Source organism: Oncorhynchus kisutch, unplaced genomic scaffold (genome assembly GCF_002021735.2).
Source record: "Oncorhynchus kisutch isolate 150728-3 unplaced genomic scaffold, Okis_V2 scaffold812, whole genome shotgun sequence".
NCBI lineage: Eukaryota > Metazoa > Chordata > Actinopteri > Salmoniformes > Salmonidae > Oncorhynchus > Oncorhynchus kisutch.
Window position 1 is genome coordinate 102,550 of NW_022262757.1, and position 14,694 is coordinate 117,243.

At 45.3% G+C, this 14,694-nt stretch overlaps 1 protein-coding gene across 1 annotated transcript; it reads right to left on the reverse strand.

The window, feature by feature from the left end:
- Positions 1 to 10,253: 10,253 nt before the first annotated feature.
- On the reverse strand, positions 10,254 to 14,310 carry LOC116362204 (actin, non-muscle 6.2). The gene is made up of 6 exons (XM_031816522.1): positions 13,899 to 14,310; positions 13,300 to 13,426; positions 12,319 to 12,558; positions 11,620 to 12,058; positions 10,943 to 11,124; positions 10,254 to 10,734 (listed from the first exon to the last, which is right to left on the reverse strand). The coding sequence occupies exons 2-6, from the start codon at positions 13,423 to 13,425 to the stop codon at positions 10,591 to 10,593; spliced, it is 1,131 nt and encodes a 376-aa protein (XP_031672382.1). The 5' UTR covers position 13,426; positions 13,899 to 14,310; the 3' UTR covers positions 10,254 to 10,590.
- Positions 14,311 to 14,694: the final 384 nt, after the last annotated feature.

Here is a 14,694-nt window from a genome sequence, read left to right on the forward strand (position 1 = left end):
CTGGTGCAGAAGGTAAAGCCATGGTCATGTAACAGTGTTAATCCTGTCCCTCGCCCCGACCTGGGCTCCATCCAGGGACCCTCTGAACACACCCGCCAAGCATCGTTACCCATCTCTCCACACAAGCCACAATCCTTACAGTTAAAGGGAAACAACTACTTCAAGGTCTCAGAGTGACGTCACTGATTGAAACTCTAGTAGCACGCACCGCTAACTAGCTAGCCATTTGCAATGTATGTAATTGTACAGTCAAGGGGATTGTAGTTTGAGTGTAGAAAAAAAGGTTATGGGAGGGATTTCTATTCTAGCCCTAACACCCAATTCAGAGGAGTAGAGCGGGACAGAGAGACAGAGGTGATACATAGAGAAGGGGAGAAGGGTTTTAGAGAGAGAAAGAAAGGAAGAAAGAGAAAATGTAACTTCAATTGTCTAATTCAGCTGTTTGATCCACACAGAGAATTCACTTCATGCCCTGTTTGGTCTCCATGGAGACCCTCCTGAGTGGGGAGTATTTTCTCTGGTCTGACAGCTCCCGTCAACTGTCATGATATCATGACTGGTATTCATTTTAATACTGTTTATGTTCCTCTGGTCTGATCAGATCAACGCGAGAAACAAGGCTGTGGTCAAGATCACCTAGGACACAAAACCCTAGCAATGAAGAGCGGTTGAGGCCAGTGTTTTCTTAACGTTCTCTTTGATTTGTCATTGATCCTTTTGTCCATTCACATACAGGATCAATTCATGTCAATTCAGGGAGAGTCCAAGTATTATCTGCAGTGTTTTGGCTAACATGTCCTCTTTTCTTTCCCTATCACTGTCACGACCTGACCATAGAGAGCCCTTGTTTCTCTATGGTGTAGTAGGTCAGGGCGTGACTAAGGGGTGTAACATTTCTGTGTTCTAGTTTATATTTTCTATGTTGGTGTTTTGTATGGTTCCCAATTAGAGGCAGCTGGTAATCGTGTCTAATTGGGGATCATATTTAAGTAGATATTTTTACCATCTGTGTTTGTGGGATATTGTTTTGTGTTTGTGCATCAAGTAGTCATGTTTCGTTATTGATTTATTGTTTTTGCTTAAGTTTCACTCTGAAATAAATATGTGGAACTCAACATCCGCTGCGCCTTGGTCCCGTTCTTACGACAACCGTGACTATCACAGAATACCTCTTTTATATGGCCAACATGTCCTCTTCTCTTTCCCGATCAGAGTAACACGATCAGTCATATGTGAGAGAAACTTATATCTCAGTCTTCCTGGTTGACGATCTTGCAGGCATTCGCCTAGGAAGTCCACTACCACGATGTTGAATGCATTGAAATGTAAACACACCAAACACCTGGGGGATATAAGGCTTTGGCTCAGAGAGTCCAGTGGCATAACATTCATAAATACACCCACAGCTTCATATCTGTCTTAAACTGCCTGGGGCAGTTGTCCATAATGATAGCGCCTCTCCATCTCCACTTCCCCCCTCCTCGCTACCCCCCGGATTCCCACTTCCTTTGCTATCCAAACCACAGAGCCGGAGTACTGGGTTTAAGATGGCCTTTATCAGTGGTCTGTCCAATGGCATCGGCTTACAAGACAGCACTCTGTCCTCACACACATTCTGGAAGTTTTAATAGGTGATCAGAGCAGCTGCTGCAGACGCAGTGCTGATTTACTGCCTCTCGTAGGGGCTTAATGACTACAGGAGGCAGACGGCTCTTCAGCCTTTGATGTTATATGATCAGGTGGCCCCCTTGGAAAACACACACACACGAAAACATACACACACACGAAAGCACACACACGTGAATGTGCTTGCACGTAAGCACACATGCACACGCACACACACATTATTTTCTTGGATCACTACTGTAAGTGGTGAAGTGAAAGTATTATTGGGTGTCCTGAATCTGTCCACCTGCCCCTCCCCCTTCCTAGAACAATACTCTCAGACATACTGCCCCTCCCCCTTCCTAGAACAATACTCTCAGACATACTGCCCCTCCCCCTTCCTAGAAGAATACTCTCAGACATACTGCCCCTCCCCCTTCCTAGAACAATACTCTCAGACATACTGCCCCTCCCCCTTCCTAGAACAATACTCTCAGACATACTGCCCCTCCCCCTTCCTAGAACAATACTCTCAGACATACTGCCCCTCCCCCTTCCTAGAACAATACTCTCAGACATACTGCCCCTCCCCCTTCCTAGAACAATACTCTCAGACATACTGCCCCTCCCCCTTCCTAGAACAATACTCTCAGACATACTGCCCCTCCCCCTTCCTAGAACAATACTCTCAGACATATTGTCCCTCCCCCTTCCTAGAACAATACTCTCAGACATACTGCCCCTCCCCCTTCCTAGAACAATACTCTCAGACATATTGCCCCTCCCCCTTCCTAGAACAATACTCTCAGACATACTGCCCCTCCCCCTTCCTAGAACAATACTCTCAGACATATTGCCCCTCCCCCTTCCTAGAACAATACTCTCAGACATACTGCCCCTCCCCCTTCCTAGAACAATACTCTCAGACATATTGCCCCTCCCCCTTCCTAGAACAATACTCTCAGACATACTGCCCCTCCCCCTTCCTAGAACAATACTCTCAGACATATTGCCCCTCCCCCTTCCTAGAACAATACTCTCAGACATACTGCCCCTCCCCCTTCCTAGAACAATACTCTCAGACATACTCCCCCTCCCCAGAACAATACTCTCAGACATACTGCACTTTCAGCTCCTGCTAACATCCAAGACTACCATCACACTATCTCTGTAAGCACTTAAACACACACACACACAACACTTGCATTTCTTAAAACAAGTTGACAGGTGGGGGATGCTCAGGGGAACACAAGCCTTATACGGCACGAAGGCTCCCGATAGGCTTAGCACTTCACCACTGACCAATTGGAATAGTTACGCAGGAGATTCTGTACTATTCACACCATGCCACCTCCCTCTCTGAGGTCAAGTGTCACCTTCTGTTTGCACTTCAAAGACATCAATATCCTCTTTCTCTCTGCACCCTGCATTACAGCTGGGCAAACAACAGAAGAACGCAATGATAATTGTTCAACTGAGTGAAAACCACAACAGTTACTGTACTGGCTTGAAATCTGGCCTATAAATGTAGCATCGGCCCCATTGTCCAATCCTCAGGCGATGGCTGCTGGACTGTTGTCCTGTTCTGCTCACCAACAAGGATGTAATCAAAAACAGACTGAACAATCAACTAAATGTCTTTTATTGGGGGAAGAATGGATCTCAGTAGTGCATGAATTAGAGTGAAACAGGCACTGGGACTGTGAATGATGCTCTGCTAACAAACCCAAGCCAAGTCATGGTCTCTCAATGCCAGATTAGAGAATGCCAAGCACTTCCTTCTGTAAACAATCTAAAAGACAAGAGTGGGAAAATGACTAGAAGAGACCTACAGAAGGGCCTGATTGGTACATCTACTTCTGTTCTGTAAACACATTGACATCAGTTTGTCTCAATGGGTGTGTGGGAAACAAGGAACACTTGTATCTACTTCTACACAGACAGACAGCCAGACAGGGGCTAGAGCTCACGATAGGGGTTGTCTAGGGGACCTGGGATGTGATACACAGCCCCCATATTAAAGACTTGGTTTGGGTGGCAGTAGTAACATCATTCAGATGGCAGTAGTAACATCACTCAGACGGCAGTAGTAACATCACTCAGACGGCAGTAGTAACATCACTCAGACGGCAGTAGTAACATCACTCAGACGGCAGTAGTGACATCACTCAGACGGCAGTAGTAACATCATTCAGACGGCAGTAGTAACATTCAGACGGCAGTAGTAACATCATTCAGATGGCAGTAGTAACATCATTCAGATGGCAGTAGTAACATTTCCATTCAGATGGCAGTAGTAACATCATTCAGATGGCAGTAGTAACATCATCCAGAGGGCAGTAGTAACATCATTCAGACGGCAGTAGTAACATCATCCAGATGGCAGTAGTAACATCATCCAGATGGCAGTAGTAACATCATCCAGAGGGCAGTAGTAACATCATCCAGAGGGCAGTAGTAACATCATTCAGACGGCAGTAGTAACATCATTCAGACGGCAGTAGTAACATCATTCAGACGGCAGTAGTAACATCATTCAGACGGCAGTAGTAACATCATTCAGACGGCAGTAGTAACATCATTCAGACGGCAGTAGTAACATCATTCAGACGGCAGTAGTAACATCATTCAGACGGCAGTAGTAACATCATTCAGACGGCAGTAGTAACATCATTCAGATGGCAGTAGTAACATCATCCAGATGGCAGTAGTAACATCATCCAGATGGCTGTAGTAACATCATCCAGACGGCAGTAGTAACATCATTCAGACGGCAGTAGTGACAACATTCAGACGGCAGTAGTGACAACATTCAGACGGCAGTAGTGACAACATTCAGACGGCAGTAGTGACAACATTCAGAGGGCAGTAGTAACATCATTCAGACGGCAGTAGTAACATCATCCAGAGGGCAGTAGAAGCTTCATTCAGGCGGCAGTAGCAACATTCCCATTCACAGTAGATCAAGGCTCTACAAACCATAAAGGACAGGTCCTCATGTTTGGGATGTTTTCCCCTGCTGTCCCGCTGCATGCTACTGCTCTGACCAGAGGCCTGATAGAGGCCTGCTAACACAGTACCGCCGTGAAGTGGCTCGGGTGGTGATGTGGTGCAAGGACAACGACCTCATGCTCCACGCCTCATAAACCACAGAGACAGACAGACTACAGAATAAGAAAGACCCCCTCTGAGCCCGTCATAATCACTGGCCAACCAATAACCCTGACAGATTCTTAACAATTCTAGAGAGGGTTGTGTCGAAAGCCTCAAAGATCACTGGCTGGGACCTTCCCTCTATGAGCTCTCTGTACACCAAGAACACCTCCAAAGTGCAGAAAAAAGTCAACAACAACCCCTCCCATCCAGCCAATTACCTCATTCAGACCCTACCCTCTGGTAGGTGCTACAGGTCTTTGACCACCAAAACTGAACATTTTAAAAGCAGGAGAACCAACACCATGTCTCTGTGATCTCCCTACAGGAGAAACAGCACCATGTCTCTGTGACCGCCCTACAGGAGAACCAGCACCATTTCTCTGTAACCTCCCTACCAGAGAACCAGCACCATGTCTCTGTGACCTCCCTACAGGAGAACCAGCAGCATTTCTCTGTGACCTCCCTACAGGAGAAACAGCACCATGTCTCTGTGACCTCCCTACAGGAGATACAGCACCATGTCTCTGTGACCTCCCTACAGGAGATACAGCACCATGTCTCTGTGACCTCCCTACAGGAGAACCAGCATCACGTCTCTGTGTCTCCCTACAGGAGAACCAGCATCACGTCTCTGTGTCTCCCTACAGGAGAACCAGCATCACGTCTCTGTGTCTCCCTACAGGAGAACCAGCATCACGTCTCTGTGATCTCCCTACAGGAGAAACAGCACCATTTTACCGTGACCCTACAGGAGAACCAGCATCACGTCTCTGTGACCTCCCTACAGTAGCACCAGCCTTGGAATCAGCATGGGAGGAGTAATACGCTGTATCACTGGCCAACAGAGTATTTATTTAATTTGACAGTGTCTGGTTGTGGAAATACAGTTAAAGCCATGGAGGAGAAATGCAGAGGGAGCCAGCTATGTCCCTGTAACATGGCAGCTGTCCTACATAAACCTCTGTGAATGCAGGGGAGCAAGACACACACACACCTGCCAACACACCTGCCAGTGTAATTCATGTGGTCATTTTTCTTACATAAAAGAGACAGGCTTCTGTCAGAGCGGAGGGAGCCGCTGAGGCCACAGATGACCTTTCCTGTCTGTCTGAGCCGGTGAACAGAGAGGAGGGCAATAACAGGAGTGCTGCTGCTGCTGCTGTCCCCCGAAGGCCTGTCTGGGCCCTAAAAGACCACCATTCTATCCAGACCTGGGTTCATATAGTATTGGTGTACTTTCAAATACTGTGAGCGTTCAATTGAGCCTGTCTGGAGGGCCAGTTTGCAGACACTATCCCAATGACCCAGAGGTGTCAGGAAAGCTCATTCAAGTGCAGCTAAAGTATTTGGAAGAAAACAAATACTATTTGAACCCAGGTTTGTCTCTATCTACACAGGGCTCCCACAAATCATTCACAGCCAGGTATTTAGATCCCAGAGGTTTTTACAACAACAAACTAGGAGTATGTTGTATTGTGCCATATGTCCGAGTTAATCGTTTGACCCTGAAAGTAAGTGAAATAACCTGCTCTGTTTGCATGGCCGCTTTTGTCTTTACATCACAGGGGGCTGCTGAGGGGAGGACGGCTCATAATAATGTCTGGAATGGAGTGAATGGAATGGTATCAAACACATGTAAAACATGTGTTGGATGTGTTCGATACCATTCCATTGATTCTATTCCAGCCATTACTATGAGCACGTCTGTGCTTTTACACGCTAGACAGAAAAAAAAGGTTTTAACAAGTTGGCGTCCGATAAAAACAAATGACAGCTCGCAAAACAATTTGCTGTTACAACTTGGCATTAAAAGAGCCGACATTTACGGAGGCTAATTTAAATGACTGTCATTTAAACAGGTAGAGAGCATGAGTGGGTGGCTGAGTGAGTGAGTGAGTGAGTGAGAGTGAGTGTGTGTGGATTTGTGCGTGGGTCTAGGCTGGGCTGGGTGAGCCTTTAACAGACTTGTGGGAGGGCTGTCCTGTAAATGAATGAACACCTTGGTTAATAGGGTCACAGACCACAGACATGCTAAGGAGGGAGAATCCCAGACAAAGACGCCCTTTTAATCCCATCTCCCAATGTTAGTGCAGTCGCGGAGATCACATGCAAGGTAAACACTGCAGATGGTGTCTCAATCTAAAATGACCTTTAAATGTCAACCGCGCTACAACGTGGATCTTCCATGGTCCAGATTGAATCCTGGCCTAAGTAACAGCACATCTCTCCTCCTCTGGTCCTGCCTGGTCTACAGGGGTGGAAGTTGGAGGGGCTACAAGCTTACAGATGGAAGAGGAGAGGAGGCATAGAACCTCTATTGTATTTCCTTTATTCCTGGCTTCCTACCTCCTCGCCTCCTTCTGAAAACCCATTGGATGAGAAGGTCAGAACATTGGATGATGAGTTCAGAGGTCCATCCCTTCTGACCTTCTCATCCAATGGGTTTTGAATAGGTGGGGGGGGGGGGTGTCATTTACCTGAGAGAGAGAATTGAAGTGAATTGAATTGAGAGTGAGAGAGATAAAGAGAGAGAGAGATAAAGAGAGAGAGAGAGAGAAAGGGAGCAAGACAAATAATGAATATAAGATTAAATTGGTAATGCACACAGGCTTCCAAGCACAGTGGTTGGGTAACTCAGCAGGAGAGCGTGATGAAGAGAGGGGGGTTAAGGAGAGAAGAAAGCCACTGTCCTCATTAGCTCATTGAGCCCTTCATCTGCCAGCACTCTGGTCACACACCTCACAGTGCATTAGAGCATTCCAGAAGTCAACAATACAACGTTATAGTACCACACACACACACTTACACATGCACGCACACACACACACTTACACACATATACACATGCACGCACACATGTAACGGATGTGAAACGCTAGCTTAGTTAGCGGTGGTGCGCGCCAAATAGTGTTTCGACTGACAGTCACTTGCTCTGAGACCTTGAAGTAGTAGTTCCCCTTGCTCTGCAAGGGCCGCAGGTTTTATGGAGCGATGGGTAACGATGCTTCGTGGGTGACTGTTGTTGATGTGTGCAGAGGGTCCCTGGTTCGTGCCCGGGTATGGGCGAGGGAACGGTCTAAAGTTATACTGTTACATTGATGCTGTTGACCCGGATCACTGGTTGGTGCGGAAAAGGAGGAGGTCAAAAGGGGGGTGAGTGTAACGGATGTGAAACGGCTAGCTAGTTAGCAGAGGGGACGGTCTAAAGTTATACTGTTACACACACACACTCACACGTATACATGCTCAAACACACACACGGATGCACTCACACAGTGGGGTACTCAGGGCAGCAAATAAAATAAACATGGCCTTCCCAACCTCCAGCTTAATTCTGCTTTCAGACACTGATCTAGGATCAGACAGCAGTAACAAGTACATTTTATACCTGCAAACTCGACAGACAGCAAAGTTACTATGAATCATAATTGATCAGCAGTTATGAGATGTATTACTGTAGGAATGTAACATGCCTGTGGTCTGCCCCAAATTACACACTCTTCACTTGAGTTGATCTCTGTGTTGATTGACATACCAAGGGATATTGTTATACTGAATTCCCTTTTAAAAGCATTTTAGACAGCAGGTATAGTGTACATGGAACTATGAATGAGGTACTGGTCACCAAGAATATTCCTACATAGATCCAGGAGGAGTAATGCATTGGAGAGCAGATATGCCATTTGTCCATTGCTTTGTTTTATTAATTCACGGGTGATATTTATGGATGATTCTATCATTGTTTGGGGAATAAATCAGTTTAAATTAAATATTCAATGACATAAGCACATAATTGGAGCTGTAATGGAAATGTAAAATCCAATAGATAATTCATTCGTCCTTTACCTCCTTTTCAGAGAAAATGTTGTTATCGATCAATGAACTCACCAAACTGTCTCAATGATCTCATATCCCACAAGGGGCCAAAGCCTCATGGATTTTCCTCAAAAGGATGGAAAACAATAAACAGCTAGTTGGGTGTGAAACTGTCTATGGATTGGTTGTTCATTCAATTCCCACCCCTTTCAAAAGACTACAGTGGACCAAATGGATTTCATACGCGTGTCAAACTCATTCCATAGAAGGCTGAATGTCTGTGGGATTTTGCTCCTCCCTTGTACTTGATTGATTAATTAAGGTCACTAATTAGTAAGGAATTCCCCTCACCTGGTTGTCTAGGTCGACCCTCCGTGGAATGAGTTGGACACCCGATTTAAGCTATGACTTTATACAGCAGGGGCATACTCTGGAGTACTGCTCATACACTGGAGGTCTGGAGTACTGCTCATACACTGGAGGTCTGGAGTACTGCTCATACACTGGAGGTCTGGAGTACAGCTCATACTCTGGAGGTCTGGAGTACTGCTGGTTTTCTGTTCTACCTAATCATTATTGGCACCCACCTGGTATCCCAGGTCTAAATCAATACCTGATTAGAGGGGAACAATAAAAATTAAGCAGTGGAACTGGCTTCCAGTCCAGATATGAATATGAGGGCTATACAGTATCAGTTCTAGGTACATGCAGCCACCAAAAAAAAGACTAAGATCCCTAAGGGTTTAAATTAAACCACTGAGGTTCTCCCATGCTCAGTCAGCACTGTCTTCACTACCAGTGTAGGGCATGTGACAGCAGCACTGTCTTCACTACCAGTGTAGGTCATGTGACAGAATGTAAAAGCAGCACCTGCTCCCCTACCAGTGTAGGGCATGTGACAATGTCAAGACGGCACTGCCATCAAGTGGACATATCATGTAAATCAGAGATCTCCAACTGCAGGCCTGGAGTCTGGTGCAACTTCCAGGACTAACCCTAGCACTGTTCGATAGGAATATTAAATGGCACCCATCTGGAGCCCCAGGTCTAGATAAATACTGAAAAGAATCAGTGTACCTGGCAACGAGTGAAATGTGCCTGCCGTATGAAGTCTCACCCAGTTGACCAGCATTACCGATACCAAAACAGGCTTCGGGTCTAGCGAGCTCTTAGGTAAACTCACCTGCATCAGTCTGAGATTTAAATACTGTCATCAGGTGTTTTAGCACTGGTGTAGAACACACACCTGCAAAGCTTTTCATGACAAGTCCCCCCTGATATAAAATTAGCTGTCCTCTTATGTTCACGTCACTGATGTGATTAGAACAGCAACTTCCGTTCATTAGCATGTTCTCCTGTCAAAGACAGTGGGCTTTCAGTGGACATTATAGAAGTGGCTTCACCTTGCCTTCATCTATACTGAGATGAAAAGATGTCAGCTGGTCAGCACATCCCAAAGATCTGAGAGATGAAGCCATAAACATCAGGTTCACCAAGAGAATTTAACAATGAGAAAACCATTTGATTTAACCTGCAGTGGGTTCCAGCCAATGACAAATACATTAAGTGTGTTTACAAATCACATCATTCCCTGAAATTATCAGTAAATTTTAAAAAATAAAATAAAAATCAAACACATTACAAGACTTAATGTTGCAAATAGAATACACAGAGTATCACATTACAGTGAATGTTTATTCAATGGCCCAGTAGCAGATGTTACATACAAGACTAATAGTAACAAATACAACACAAGGCAGAATGTTACAACCCTAACACTGAGCCTACCCAGAAACCACCCTGTCACTCCCTCCCCAGGACACCATGTAGAACTGAAACAATATGGCTTTATCTCTACCGGTTAGGATAGGTGGAAGTCACTGCTACTCATCTGATCATTTTAGAGCCACACAAATTAGGGGACAGGGGCAAGGTGTTGGCTTCTGGACAGGAGAGCCATCTGAAATAACAGACTCCCTGAAAGGAGTAACACCGAGGTTAAGAGTCAAGGCTTTAGAAACATTTGCGGTGGACGATAGACGGGCCGGATTCCTCGTATTCCTGCTTGGAAATCCACATCTGTTGGAAGGTGGAGAGAGAGGCCAGGATGGAACCGCCAATCCACACAGAATATTTACGCTCGGGAGGGGCGATGATCTGGCAACAAGTGATTTGAACGTATTCATTAGTTAAACAGGGAGATCTAAAGTGGTTCTAGTACAGAAAAGTCATAAATTAGATGTCTGATGAAAGTATTTGGGAAGCCAAAAAGATCACATGAGAAAAAAATAAAATGGGCTAGTCGAGAGATGCCACACTGAATGCCCATGGGCTAAAAGTCACAGAATTACACGTGAATGCCCACCTTAATCTTCATAGTAGGGGGTGCCAAGCCACTGATCTCCTTCTGCATTCGATCAGCGATGCCAGGGAACATGGTGGTTCCACCTGAGAGAACAGTGTTGGCATACAGGTCTTTCCTGATGTCCACATCACACTTCATGATAGAGTTGTAGGTGGTCTCGTGCACTCCAGCGCTTTCCATGCCTACAAAAGCAAGCATGTACATGTCAATGGCAGCCCCAGGAACAGATATTAACAGGCCTACTAGTGTGGCTCTTCTAATGAGGTCAGTGAACACGCAACTGGCAAGAACCTCAGAGCTCCAGAGGATTGTATAGTGGTGAATGACTGTCACTAAGCTGAGTAACATTGTCGAGACAAGAACATTTGTACATGTATTAAAGAGCGACTCCAGTGGCCAAATGGAACCTTTGTCCACTGATTTATAAAAAATACATTTAAAAAAGGCCAGAAAGTTGGGTGTTTATGAATAGTCATATCAATACATAACTGAGGGTGCATCTTGTGTGACCTCTACCAAGAGGAAACATCATTTTCAGAGCCTCCATTTTAGTAGTGGATAGAAGTGACGATTTCAGGACTAGAATTACTATATAGTCGCCAACCAGAGACAAATGGCTTTTAACAAAGACATTTTCAGCTGAAGTTCCTCTTTAAAGACACAGAGAAACATCTCACCAATGAAGGACGGCTGGAACATGGTTTCAGGGCACCGGAAGCGCTCGTTGCCGATAGTGATGACCTGTCCATCAGGCAGCTCGTAGCTCTTCTCCAGAGAGGAACTGGAGGCAGAGGTCTTCATCTCCTGCTCAAAGTCCAGCGCCACATAGGCCAGCTTCTCCTTGATGTCGCGCACAATCTCCCTCTCGGCCGTGGTGGTGAAGCTGTAGCCACGCTCAGTCAGGATCTTCATCAGGTAGTCCGTGAGGTCGCGTCCGGCCAGGTCCAGACGCAGGATGGCGTGGGGAAGAGCGTAGCCCTCGTAGATGGGCACCGTGTGGCTAACGCCATCCCCGGAATCCATCACGATTCCTGTGGTGCGACCAGATGCGTACAAAGAAAGCACAGCCTGGATACCTACATACATGGCTGGGCTGTTGAAGGTCTCAAACATGATCTGGTGGAAGAATAGAAGGTGGGAATTAGGACAGAGACTCTTTATAAAAAGGGTGTTTTAAACACCTACAAATACTGCTAAGAATGGGAGGCCCACCACTACTCAATACCTACCCTCAGGCAAGGTGAACAGAGTAACCCTGATGTGAAACTGCTCTACATTCTGCTAGTGGATGAGGAGTCCATGTAAATAAAATGGCTGGGTTTATTTACTACTGCCACAGTGTTTATTTGTAAAATAACACTAATGCCCCCACTTACCTGGGTCATCTTCTCCCTGTTGGCTTTGGGGTTGAGTGGGGCCTCTGTGAGCAGGACGGGATGCTCTTCGGGGGCCACACGCAGCTCATTGTAGAAGGTGTGATGCCAGATCTTCTCCATGTCGTCCCAGTTGGTAACAATGCCGTGCTCGATGGGGTACTTCAGAGTCAGGATGCCCCTCTTGCTCTGGGCCTCGTCTCCCACGTAGCTGTCCTTCTGTCCCATGCCCACCATCACACCCTGGGGAAAGAGACATTACCATTACACTTTGTCCCTGCACTACACAAACTCAAGTTACACTACAGAAGTTGTTTTCATCAAATGTTGGCTTGAGTTGCCTGTATGTTTCACATACACAGCGCAATCAATTTCTTAACTCATGAAATCACAATCTTTAGTTTTAGGCAACCAATACATTATGCTTTTGTTAGTGGGTTTGGGGAGGGGTGTCCCTTTCTTTTTAATGAGGCCATTTCTGGACAATATTTGTCCATTTAGTGGACCTCTTGGCTCAAGAGCCCCCCCAGAAGGAAGAGTTCGGTATCGCCTCTTCAAACTATCCAAAGTCAAATATAGGAGATAGAGAACATTAGTATAAGTAGACACATGCTCAAACATCTCAATTCCAAAATCATGGGTATTAATATAGAGTTGGTCCCCTCCTTTGCTGCTATAATAGCCTCCAGTCTTCTGAGAAGGCTTTCCACTAGATGTTTGAACAATGCTGTGGGGAATTGCTTCCATTCAGCCACAAGAGCATTAGTGAAGTCAGGCACTGATGTTGAGCAAATTGGAAAGGTGGCATTCTAGGACAGTGCCACATTGAAAGTCAGAGCTTTTCAGTAAGGCCCTTCTACTGACAACATGTGGATGAAACAGCCACATACACTAATTTGAAGGAGTGTCCACATATAGTTTGTGTATAAAAGTATGGCCTATATTAAGTGAATCCGATATCCAAGAGCCCAGTATGGTTCCAACCTGATGTCTGGGTCTTCCAACAATGGAGGGGAAGACAGCACGGGGAGCATCATCCCCTGCAAAACCAGCCTTGCACATGCCTGAACCATTGTCAACCACCAGTGCAGCAATATCATCTTCAGCCATTCTGGAAAAAAAACAAATGAGGATTAATGAATCAAGGCCTAAAAAGCAAGAACAAAGCCATACCATTTTCTGGGTCAGGGTATATCATCAATACAGACCACCAATTACTACAGTATAAAATGAGACAAATTAAGTGTAGACATAGGACCATAGTCAGCTGTAATTCATAACAATTAGTTAAAATGTTTAACCCGTGACTTAATAAAGACAACTAGTCTACTAGCAGACCTTGTAAAAATAGTGGAATTGAACCAAATACAATCATTTGTAACAAGGCAAAGAATTCCAATCAGTCACTTATTTTCTCAATATATGGCTCCGATCCCAACAGCTCAAACACGTATTCACAGACAAATCCCAGCAAAGCTGTATTTCAAATCAAGTGATTTATCCATAGCTAGAACACATTTAGCGATACAACTCGACATTTCAGATTGGCTTTCTCAAACGTCGGGATAGTGGCGTTTGCTTACCTGTCAGTTAGGATGCTTTCTCTTCAAGAATCCGGGAATGATGTCTTCAATGAAGAGTAGCATCCACATTTCAGCAGGAGACTATATACCTCCTTTTCTCCCCAACCGTGCCTCATCCTCCGCCTTCGCGTTCACCTGCTCACACCAAATATGGGCATTGTTTTCAAAAAAAGACACCTGATTGGATTGGGAGGTGTTTTACGGTGGAAGTGACCGACCGTTGTCATTCACATGGTAGACGATATTAAAGAGATTGGAACGTAACAGGTACATGTTGGGTTAGCCGAAAGGTTTTGGGTAATTTAAATTCAGTATAATTTGGAAATGTAAGCAACGTCGTTGAATGTGTTAGCAGGCTAACCGAATATCAAGTGAACCCACATTGTGGAAAAAGACCACAAAGAAGAGGTCTGGGGAAAAGAGGTCTGGGGCGATCATATTGTAGTGAGACAAAAGTAGTCGATAGTGCGCGATCAAATGTATTACCTCTATGTGCTCGGTCCCTTCGTAATTTATGATCATGGCTTGATTGTTTTGTTTTGTTAAATAAATGTTTCCCAAACTATTATTTTGAAAGATCAGCTGCGTGTCATGCATCAGATCTGCGCACCCTGGACCAGAGTGTTGCATTGAAAGTTTGACGAGAGACAGGCATAGGTGGGCTATGCTGCCCTTCATAGTCTGCTGACATTAATCAAATACATATTAGACCATGTCAAATACGTGACCTGTGTTTAGTTATTCTGTACTTTACAATGCAACCTCAAAGCACCTAGTATACACAGGCAGCCTAATT

What these genes read in the sequence shown, in the direction of transcription:
- LOC116362204 (XM_031816522.1), bottom strand. Translation starts at nt 13,425, where the DNA reads ATGGCTGAAGATGATATTGCTGCACTGGTGGTTGACAATGGTTCAGGC. An exon ending in ACAGGGAGAAGATGACCCAG is followed by an intron (nt 12,059 to 12,318) that starts GTAAGTGGGGGC and finishes TTCTTCCACCAG; the next exon opens with ATCATGTTTGAGACCTTCAA. An exon ending in GTTCCAGCCGTCCTTCATTG is followed by an intron (nt 11,125 to 11,619) that starts GTGAGATGTTTC and finishes TTGCTTTTGTAG; the next exon opens with GCATGGAAAGCGCTGGAGTG.